The sequence below is a fragment of the Crocodylus porosus genome, unplaced genomic scaffold (genome assembly GCF_001723895.1).
Source record: "Crocodylus porosus isolate Cpor-Errol unplaced genomic scaffold, CroPor_comp1, whole genome shotgun sequence".
Classification (NCBI taxonomy): domain Eukaryota; kingdom Metazoa; phylum Chordata; order Crocodylia; family Crocodylidae; genus Crocodylus; species Crocodylus porosus.
This window is the reverse complement of record NW_017728932.1, coordinates 8,312,001-8,323,792: the sequence shown is the minus strand read 5'-3', so window position 1 is coordinate 8,323,792 and position 11,792 is coordinate 8,312,001. Positions and strand designations below refer to the sequence as shown.

At 41.9% G+C, this 11,792-nt stretch overlaps 1 protein-coding gene across 1 annotated transcript in view; it reads right to left on the bottom strand.

Moving 5' to 3' along the window:
- Positions 1–816: 816 nt before the first annotated feature.
- CRCP (CGRP receptor component) overlaps positions 817–11,792 on the bottom strand; it is a 46,194-nt gene continuing 35,218 nt past the window's right edge. The window contains exons 5-6 of the mRNA XM_019545513.1: positions 11,238–11,295; positions 817–1,173 (exon numbers count right to left, since the gene is read on the bottom strand). Of these exons, the coding sequence (XP_019401058.1) occupies positions 1,033–1,173; positions 11,238–11,295 (199 nt within the window). The 3' untranslated portion in view covers positions 817–1,032. The remainder of the gene's footprint in view (positions 1,174–11,237; positions 11,296–11,792) is intronic.

Here is an 11,792-nt window from a genome sequence, read left to right as displayed (position 1 = left end):
ACCCTCCATCTCACAGCCTCAAAGCATCTTCCAAATGTTACTGAACTGTGCATCCTCATAACTTCCCTGTACAGCAGGCATTTCCATCCGCTTCATAGGAAGGCAGAGACTCATAGCTAGGGCTGTCATATCTTCCCTAAATCACCCAGCTGTATAGTACAGCTCATGTGGAATGCAAGATTGTTCACTGTTTTACATGCAAGACCTACGGAGCAGGTTGAACCAAAAGACAAATATCAGCATGACTTCTACACTTCCTTTTGTCTGTATTACAGAGAACCTGAATATTATGAGCCAGCCTCTTAGGTGGTACACATCAGTATAACACCTGACTTCCGTGAAGCTATGATAATTTACTCTATTTGTGGATCTGGTTCTATGGCTAATATAGGCAAAGGGTTGTATCAAAGGTACCCTTGACCCTAGATAACGTACCGGCACAATCCCTGCATTCCTCTCACTTTCATGATATAAGATGCAGGGATATATTAAAGTTGATCTCATGAGGGTATTAAGCAACTTTTGTACTGCCTTTCCCTTACCCTGGAATTGCCCCTTTCACAACAGCTGCAGAATTGCAGTGTGTCATCGGCTGGATTCTGAAAAGCAGTTTGGGTAATTCAAAAGCATGTGAAAACAATTATAAAGTATTGCTATAATAGCCAGCTGTGTATAACCATATAAAGAAGAGTATAGCTGCTGTACGGATAATGGAAAAGAACACGGATGTTCAGCATTTCCCGCGCCCTCCCCTGCCCACTTCTCTTGCTGCTTCTTTATGAAACTGGTAATCGCCTTTTTTCAAAAATAACAAAATGCAGATGCACGAATCTTTTATTTATGCTCTTTGTAAACAACTGTTGCTTTGTAACAAAACATGAACATACTGTATGGTGATATCACAAAAGATCAAGCCAGGAATAAAGAAACAAAACCAAACCCAAACCCCCCCAGACATGCACATTACAATGAAAAAAAGAGTTAGCTGATTCTCTTCTGTTCAGCTTGAACATGCTTTGGTCCAGATGCCTTTCAGTCACAATCATCTTCCATTGGCACAGCTGCCTGGGTCCGCTTCTCTTCCTCTGGGTCCCCTGGAAGGATGCTTGTGACTGTTTGAATGAGTGACTCAATCTGCTCTTCTGTCAGTCTTTCTTCACTTTCCTCCACCATCTGTAAATATAAAAAAATAAAAACAGTCTACTGTAATTGTAAAATCCACACTTCCTCTGTTGGCTCCGGGAGGAAAAGCTGCATACTACATTAACTGGACATTACACATTATCTGAGATCATAGGCAAACTTGTGCTTGCAAAAGTGCAATCTTTACAAATATTATGATGAAATAAATAGTTGTTCCCCACTCTGAGCCAGAGTTGAAAAACCCACTTTCTAAGATGCATGCCATAGATCACCCCAGAATACAGTTTTAGTGCTAAGTCATGGCATTTCAAAAAAAATTAACGGGGGAGTGGGGGGATTGGCCCTTTTATTATGAGTCAAAACCGTTCTAGAAACACCTGGTTTAAAGTTTTCCAAATCATCTGCATGACTCGGAAGTCTAAATCCCAGTTTCAAGCCAGATTTGAGCATAAATCTCATCTAAAAATCAGTGTGAGTGAAGCTTGTAAGTGCCTAAATCAACTCTGGAAGCCAGATTCCAGGAACTGTGGAGGATGCTACCCTTTGTCTAGAGACTCCGGCTCTGTCTGGGGGGACTCCAGTGTACTCGGCTGTCCTCGCTCAGAAGAAATCCTTTTAGCATTTTGTGTGGGTGGGAAGTTTAAAGAAGGAAGTTGATATGCAGAAACATTTGGAGCAGAATTTAAAAAAACGCTCAGCCCTTGCCTACGCTCCCGCTGAAGTAGTCAAGGGGAGTTTCTACCAAACTATAATGGGAACAGTAAAGGCTAACCCTGAAGGCTTGTGAAAATCGCACTTGTTGGGTGGGTTGGGTTTTTTAGTCATAAAAACATTTTATTGTTCATATAACCCAGCACACTAGCAAAAAACGTCGAGCTCTGCCACATGCAAAGGAGCCCAGCGGACTCTGCTCATTCTGAAACTGTCAGCTCCAAAAACGCATCAAAATGCATTAATTCTCCCTGTCTCTGTCCAACCATTTATTACTTCAGCACATAACAAAAGGGAATAAACAGGATGGGAAGATGCAGCTTACACGAACTGATAGGAGGTTCAGAGCAATATACGACATAAAGACTGCTTGCTTCCAGACTTTCAAGGGATTGGTTTTTTTGTGTGTAGTAGTTCCTATTCTGCAAAAGCTACAGCAGACACATTTTGCGTGCTGTTCATCTTTGTTAAGTGCAGACACAGCCTGCCTGGTGCCGTGCAAAGGAGAGAGACAAGGGTCACTTGTAAAGCCATAGCAAAAGTTTAGGTGCAGAATTTTAATTCTTTCTCCGAGGGCAGGTTTATGTTTCAAATCATAACAGGAAAAACAGTCCTTGCTCCTTAGTGCCTCCAAAAAGCTTCTTCAGAGCTTTCTGCGCCACCTTGTACAGTCGGTTTCTCTACTTAGGTCTTCATTTTGCTGGGTGCAGCGCCTCCTTCCAAATCTTTTCTCCTGAGACAGTCTCCTGTGGGAACCTTCTTACTCCCCACAGATCTCCTTCCCCTAACTGAGCGACTTACTTGGCCAAGTAACTTGCAAGTTATCACTTGATCCCTGGCCTCAAATCCTTCACTCCTTAGATACGAGCGGGACTAAATATTTCCCCATTAAGAGGCCACCCCATCTCCCATTATAAGTCATCGTATTAAAAAAAATCTAGTTGGACTCTAGCCTCAACTGCCTGTCCCTAGCCCATACAACATAAAGCATGCCATTACCGGCGGACAATAAATAATGTTCCCGTCAGATTGATTATGGATCTAACCTCTTTTTAGATTGCAAAAATCTCACAGCGACCCTGCTACCTGTGCAAAACAACTGTCCTGCTGTGAACAGAAAGAACTTGTCAGGGACCAGAAAGCAAGCAGAATGGCAACTTCGAAAACAAATGAAACCAATTAAGAGTTTCTTTTTTTGTATAAAAAGCAGCGTGGTGGGTTTTTTTCCAAATGTCCTTCGTAGAGCTGTGATTTGCATTAATTATGGTCCCAAGTCAAGGCAAGTCTAATCAGTTCTAGTTAAGTTGGCAGCTATCCAGGTACATCTTGCTTTCCAAACCCTGAAGTGGCATGCCCAATTAAACAAAATAGCTTTTTGTCCTACAAGCCACATCTTTATACAATCTGCTCAGGTTTCACCAGCCATTAGCACAGATCCTGGAGGAGGGAAAAGAACCCAACTGGAATCTGCTTATGCAACAGACAAAGGGAGGCCCGAATCATCAGCCGAGAGAAGGAACAACTGTATTTGGGGCTTCCTCTTGCCTTATGAACTCTCAGAGCGGTGGCTCTCAAAATACGACAGGTCCATGACCTGAAGGAGGTCTGCACAGCATTTGCTATTAAACTGGCATTTTTTTTTCTCTCTTGCTGATACCTGCTTTTATAACTACATGAAAAGAAGCTCCATATTCTTTCACAACTTTTGAGAGACAAGGATTTCTTAGGGTAATATCTTTAATTGCACCAACTATGCAGTGGGGATCAAATTAGGCAAGCTTCTGAATGTAAGCCATTCTTCCTCAGGTCTGATCGTAATGAGCCTGGCACGGCAAAGTAAAGAACGGCAGGGGGAGCGGGTGGGAGAAATTCCCAGGGGTAGAGCTTGTCTAACTCTATCCCAATTACATAGCTGGTCCAATAAAAAGTAGCACTCTTAAGAAATCCTTGCCACTCGCATAATTTCTGGATCATCTCAGCTACAACAGTGCTCCTACACTACCTTAACTACTTCCACAATACTTTTCTGTAGAAACCTCAGAGATGCTGAACAGAAAGGGAGCTGCCCAGAAGAAAATCCCTTTAGTAAGAGTCTTTGCTATGTAATGTTGGAAGGCCTGATTCCAGGTCACCTCACCAGACCTTGCAAGTGATCACAACCACTGGATCCTGGATTCGGTATCAGAGAATGAGATCAACAGAGGGCGAGGGTGATCAGGTCTTATTGAGACAAAATGCTCTTAAGCCATGTCACGTTTCTTCTTCATAGGAGACAATCCCCAGCTTTATCTTTTCTGAGAATCAGTCTGTCTCAGGAGGCTTAAAATTGCAGGTCACGCTCTCGAGGCTATTTATACACTAGTTTTATGAGAGGACTCTCCCCTCACCTTCCATAATAAAGCTGAGCCAAACAATCAGGAGTGTCACACGGCGTTGACAGTCCTAAGAGCGACGGCACGAGAACTTGTTTCAAGCATGTATAATATAAAATATGAAAGTGATGACAAGCATTAATTTCTGGGAGCTTCTTCATGCAGTCATTCCAGTTAGCACTGCGAGGGGTACTGGGGGACAGTCGGCGCTATCCTGGGCTACAGAAAGAAGTACCCTGAGAGGTACCTGCATCACCCATCCCTGAACATCGTGCTCTGTAACAAATATGACCACCCCAAAGGATCACTAACAGTGGTGTAACTACAGCACAGAGAATGGGGCTACTGGCCCAGGTGCCAACTTGGTGGGGGGGTGACAAAAAGAGGCAGCTGCTGAACAACTGCAATCACAGCAGCAACTGGAAGTCCCTGTCGTCACTATGCCCCGGGCACCCAGCTGCATCCCTACTGATGACTCTCCATAACTGATCACTAAGGTATATAAGGTATCACCTTATATCACCCCGGCCAAATATCTGTCCAGCCTCCTCTTGAAGACCCCCAAGGTAGGGGAGAGTACCGCCTCCCTTGGGAGCCCATTCCAGAGCTTGGCAGCCCTAGCTGTAAAGTAGTCCCATTCTTCTAAAATAAGTGCAATGATGTTGACTCGTGTTTTAATGCATCTTCCCCTGCTAAACTGACTGACAGGGCTTGTGCACAATCAGGGGTGAGTGAGATCATTGAGCTGTTCGGTGAGCAAGGATGCACTGACCATGGCAGGGGGAGGGAGGGGAGTCCGTCTATGTGGACTTTTGAGGTGGCTATAGCCCACCCTGTAGCCGCGCCGCTGTTGCCCACCCCCCCTGCCCTGAGCGCAGCCCTGGCCCAGACCTCCCACTGGGAAGATGCCAGCGCAGCCCCTGGCCCTGTGCCCACAGTGGGCAGCCTGCTCTCGTCTTGCGCACAAATTCGGGGGGGCACATGCCCCCCATGCCTCCCCCAGGGGTGCATGCAGCGGCAAAGAGCTGTCTCCCTCCGCTCCTCCTGGACGAGCCACCCATGGCTCACCCGCTCTCAGCAGGGTCACATTCACTGCTCTGGCTAAGGAGTGCTTGCCCCTGCTCCACCTCCACTCTCACCGGTGGGGCCTCTATCTGCCCTCCCCACCATGCTCCTTCTTTTCCCCAAATACTTATTGGCCAGATGCTGCTCTCCAAGCGCCCAGCCTGCATTCCTGGTCGTGTGCATGCGTGCGGCTGTGCGACCAACTGCCAATAACATTAATTTTGCCTTTTATCATCGCTGATCTGATATGGACTGATATATAAGTGTACCTCCAGTTGTGAAATCTCTGTCCTTGGCAGTTTTTAAAGACCTGGCTAGATACAGCCTTGCCTGGGACAATGTAGTTGGGGATGGCCCTGCTTTGAGCAAGGGGCTGGACTAGATGTGACCTCCTGAGGTCCCTTCCAACCCTCATTTTCTGTGATTCTATGATTTGATATACTGCAATGACTGATAGACAAAGTCTTTTATATCTGGTTGGCTATAAATGCTCGTGTTTCTGCAGTGCCGCATAATCACTTTAAAGAGTTCAAAAGATCAAAAGAATGAGCTAAGGATTTTTTCTTCAAAGAAAGGCCAACTGTAATGACTTATTATGGAAACTTACTAGGCAATTAGAGAACAGCAAAGCAGCATGCTAAAAACCAAGAAATAAAGATTAAGCATGAAGAAATGCACCTAAAGAGACAAGCAAGAAATGATGAAAATGAAAACATCAAAGAAAGGAAATAAAAGCTGATTTTCGTAGCTCATTCCAGGTACATCAGATCTGAGCCCAAAGTCTTCTGATTTGTAATTTCAGATAAAAAAAATTGCCAGCTTCTTATCACAGTAATAACACTGGATTATCCTAAGATGACAGGAGAAAAAACACAAAAGGAAGGAAACAAACCAACCCACCTAACTAGTGTCTTCCTTAATAAAAGTTCCATCAACAAATCAGTTCTTCTAACAACTTTCTCAAATAAAAACTACTTTAACAACCAGAGGTCACTTTCACAGGTCACGCTACATGCACACGGTATGGCAGAGTTAGCCAAGGTTTCAACTGGATTGGGTAACAGCAATAATTAAGCTCTCCTTGCTTAAGCTGTACTTGGAGATACCGGTGGACTCCGAAAAGCTGTATACAACTAGTGGAAAGTAGCTGGCATTTAATTACAGTAACAAAATGTACATGTTAAGTACTCTCCAAAATACAACCAGAGTTGTATGTTATTCTCTAGCCTTGGAAAAAGAGACATCCTTAAAATCAATGGGGAAGAAAGGCAATTAACCAGACTGTCTATGTGCCTTGTTCAAAGATACTGCAATATTTCAGCATTCACCTCTTTACTACCCAGAAATCACTGTAAAATCTCTCTGTAACAGTTGCTGCAGCATATTGATGTCATTCATAACAACATCTTGTATGCTAGAAGAAATACAATTGTGTGGCTCTCAAAATCGATGCACTGACAAACCGCATGCCAATTATGCCTTCCATCTGACGTGGACAAATGATCATCAGTAATTAAATTCCCCGTGTGACACATTAATACTGTGAGCAATAGGGTTGTTCCATCATCCTGCTGGTGCTCTTAAATGGTCTCAAGGGTCAATGCAGGAGTTAGGAAAAAAGGTAGCAAACATTGTTCTTGAATATGATTGGCATAAAATACCTTCAGCTGAAAGAGAGCCATTTCCTTTTTTATAGCCTGGGTGTCTAAGTTGGGTGTCTAAATCCATATTTTTAGACTCCTCAGGAAAAGTGAGTTTTAGACAAGATGACCATGCACAATTCATACCAAAGTCAGCAGCTGCAGCAGTGGTGTCCCCCCTTGGAAGAGGAGGCCATTTTCTTTCATGTAGAAACCTGAAGACAACTGTTAACTTATATACATTGGTCTCAACTGTTAGGGCTTGATCCATGCAATGAGCTGAGCAATATGCCCCTTGCTTAAATTTAAGCATGTGACCAGTCTTGTTGACCTTGAGGGGATACACCAAGGCTTAATTTTGGACACCTGCTTTAGTGTCTTGCTGAATTAACGCAGCCATTTACACCAATGCCAAGTGAGCGTAAACTATTACTAAATAAAAATGATAGGGATCCACACCACTTTACTCCAGTTTAAATGTGCCCAAAAAGCACAGGAAATGCTGAAGTGGGTTGATTTGAGTACTCTGCTTTGAGGCACCTAAGTGAAGTATTTACTCATTTAATATTTGATCACATGTGTTGTTATTTTTTGTTTCTTCATTTCCAAAGCATGGACTTCCCAATATAAAAAACCCAGAAAACACACACACAATCTTCCTGCTACAGCAAAATGAAAAGCCAAATTGCTCATCAACTGTAGAATTAAATAGACGATGCTGCCGTGTTCAGTAATAACCGCTACTGGGAACCAAACCTGTACTTATTAAATAAATGTGTGTGTGGAATAATTAGGTACCATGCAGCCCTTTCCAGCTGCACTTTTAAGAGCAGTTTCTTTTTTTTTAATTGGACTATAAATCCAAACTTCTCAGAGTCAAAATAACCAGCATTACCAAAGGAGATTCAGTACCAGAATGACATGGAGCAGTAATGAGGCCCCGATAAATTCTCATTAAAAATGTTAATTAGCAAAAGCTTTTAAAAGTTTTAAATTAACAAGGAAAAAAAAAATCAGACACCTGACAATGAGAAACTCTCTATATCAGCGGTTTTCAACCTGTGGTCTGCGGACCCCCTTTGTCTAAGCAGACCACAAAAGATGACTATGATGATTCAAAAGTATGTGAATAACCACACTTACAATTCAAAGGGGTCTGTGCCTCCATTCAAAAATGTTTAGGGGTCCACAAATGAAAGGGCTGAACAACACTGCTCTGTGTTAAATGGACTATTAAAATAATTTAATGGAATATCAGTAAAATGTTATTAATGAAATAAAGAAGCAAATTTGTATGTACAGAGGTGCATACCCACACAAGCTACTGTATGCAAACTACGTGGCCTTTATTCTACAAATATTTCTCCAGAAGTTAATCTGTAAAGAGCAGTCCCACTGGACTTAATGCAGGCACGGCTTGAAGCTCGACTATTGTTTGCTATGGACATATCCTACTGCTGCTGCTTGCACAGAAGTGTATTGGGCTTCTTTTTTCCATTCCTTTTGTCCAACAGTTAAGATTTTAAATCATTGTTTATCTTATCTAAATCCCAGAAGAATAATGAGCAGACAGCAAATGCCAGAGAATGAATTATGTAAGGACCCACCAAAGAAGTCTGAAATAATGTGCATTGAGGTAAACCATTTCTGACGTGATAACATGACTTGGGCTGGTGAGCAGAACAGCCTGCGAGCTTGACTATGTCTTTCTGTGGACAATTATTTTAAGACTTTATTAAATCTAAAAAGCAATACGATGTAATGAGAAAAGAAAGGTGCATTCTGGTTGCTCTTAAAGCCACCAAGCAGAATACAATGCACGTTTGTTCTTATGAAGGAGATGCACACCGTATGCAAGGAGATACCTGCAGTTTCCACATATGAAGAACATATCCAAAATGTTCATCAGTGCCATGCAGCTAAGACAGACTATAAATATAGCAAACGACTGAATGTGGTTGGATTCATCTCTTTCTGAAAGGTTATTAGACAAGTATGTAGAGGGTGGGCAGTAATGTGTATTACTGAGAAAATAAAACATTTCAGCTCCCCGTCATCTTGCATTTTTCAGAGGAACATGTGAAATTAATATTTTGTTTGTCGACAATAACAGCCTGCCAGCCTGTCTGCCAAAAGTGGAAGGCATGAGGCAGTAAATCCTTGGGTCTATGAGTTTTAAATAGACTAAATTAAAACCTACTGCTCCAGAGAGAGAGAGACGCAAAGCAATTTATTCATTCAGGAGATGATCCTCATCCTAACCTATCATTGTTAAAAGTCAAGTAAAGCCTGGCTCGGTGTCATGGTTAGATCAACACCATTGTCTTGCTTTTTTTTTTTTTTTTTTTTGCAAGCTGCTGAGCTAGGAACAACATATGCTTAAGATTAAATTTGGAGGTTGAGAGAGTTGTTCTGTGTACAGTACTTTTACTCAGTGGGATAGGGATTAGAATTGCATGCTCCTTTTGTTCTCATTTGAAACTAAATCCCAGGACACAGTCTGGAGAAGACAAATATAAACAATGAGCAACAATTTATACCAGAAGGAAAAAAAATGACCTTAATTAAAACACAAGGTACTTCTCCACAGAAATCTGCCTTTTAGACAAATTCTAGTTCCCCTCATTTATTTCTTGCACGGTACCAAATGGAAGGAGGCATACAAGATGGAACAGGAAAGCCATGAAACTAAAAGGATATCAAAATTAAATATTAATTTACTAGAGCTATTCAGAGTACAGTGGAGTAAATTTACACACATACCTATATCTAACTGAGTAAAGTTTGGTGCATCCAAACCCTATCAGTCACTGGATTTGAAATTTGTTCCTGAAGTGCCTCTTTATAAAATGTAATTCGTTTACTTGGGGGTTTGTTTGTGAAATTAAGGCCAGAAACACTCAGTATCTATTATTGCTTTAAATCTAAATCCAGGGATTAGTCAAAGTCTTTAAGAAAAATGGTCATATAATGAGATTCAAGGCAATTTTTGTACTCGTATTAAATCACCTGTGTATTTTGCCTCTGACTTCCACAACAGCTAGAACAACATGCCTACGCATAGGCAACCCTCAACCTGCTGATGTGAAAGACAAAATTCCCAACTGGTTTCAACGGCGCTCTGTTTTTACATGTTCAATCCCTTCTTGAAGCACAGCGGCTCTACTGGTCAACGGCTGCAGCATCACTACATCTTTTGCCGTGATACCCAGTCAATGGCCATCCATTACACAAGTCCCGAAGGCAGAATCATTTGCTGGCTGTGGCTACTGGTGTTTTGCTATTTCATATGCACAAAAATGAGCTGTGATTTGGTAGTGTTATTCCCAATGGTTTTACTAGCTTAATGAAAGATCTTTGCAGCTGAAGTTTTCCACCAGCCTAATTTAACACAATGTGAGTAGCACACTCACCCTGCCTACTACAGGCTTTGGAGAAACATGCACAGGTAGAATTGCGCAGGTATACTGACACAGCCGGAAACTTCCTGTAATCCTGAAGAGCTCAGTGACTAGTCAGATCCAGACTTGCACCCAACTATAACTTTCTAAGAGTAACTCCTACCTTGAAAAGACTGCATTGGGTTGTTAGACTAGAGATTGGTTACCGTATGAAGCAGATGAATTCACATTTAACTGAAGCTTCATAACTGCAACACATCAGTACTGCAAGAGGAGCTCTAACTCCACTATTGCTGGTGCCTGAAAGGGCTGAGGTACGATAACAGTAACTTCACTGCAAGTACAAAAGCCAGTTTGCTTTAATTGCTTCTCCTAATGTTGTGCTTTTCCTGTACCTTTAAAAGAAATGAAGAGTTTTCCATCTGCCGAGTATCTCTTAGGTAAATATATTCTTGAACAGATTATAACTGCCCTTTTAATAACTGTGACAGCTATTTTTAATGTATGGCACTGCATCAGACAGAACGCACAGTGGAAGGTAGGTCTGATAGGAAAAGGGGCAGTTTTGTAGGAAGGTCTCACAGAGGATTAGAAAATATGAAGGTATAAAAATATATGAAAAAGGGTAAATTCTACCAGAACCATTAGAGTAGCGCATAGCATGCAGGGCCCCGAGCTCGGTGTGGCCCCACTGCATTCTGGTTGCAAATCCATTTAATTTTCCACTGGAGCTGTCTCAAAAGAGTAGGGACCTGAAACTGAAACTCTGCCTGGGGCCCAGACAAGTTAAACCCTGCTGCTAATCAGCAGGTGGCCATGAGAAAGTGATTACTCAGCTGACCTTCAAGGTGAAAGCAACATTATTCATTCAAAAGCTCTGAAAGGCTGGGAGCATTGCCACTTACCAGCTGTATCTCGACGGCAGTCACAGGCCTGTGGTTAATCAACTGTAGCTTTTCTGCTCTGTTTAAAGGCAAACAAAACCAAGACAATATTTTACAATACTGTATCATTTGGGGATTTCAAATGAATAAATGGTCCAATGCAAACACTTCCCTGGTAATTTAAACTTAAAACTCATTTCCATGGGTGATTCTTACTGGATCTGCAGCAACGTAAGACCCTGAACACCATAATATATCTATCAAGTATCCTATGGCTATATTTATTTCTTGTCAAGTCATGTTTTTATTTACTGGACCCAGGTGATAACAAAATTCCATCACAATTCTTAATTTCTACATACCAATTTTCATCTTCTGGACTGAAATTTCTATTCTTGGTTCGTGCCTGTTATTAAATATTAATAAAAACAGTTTGCTCTGCTGAGGATTTTAAAACATTTTGTATATAAACATTGATGAATGAATCCTCAACAGTCATAAGAACAAGGCAAATTCTGTTATGCAGGCTGCCCAGCTCAGAGTGCAGGACCTCCATCTAACCCAGGAGGTGCACAG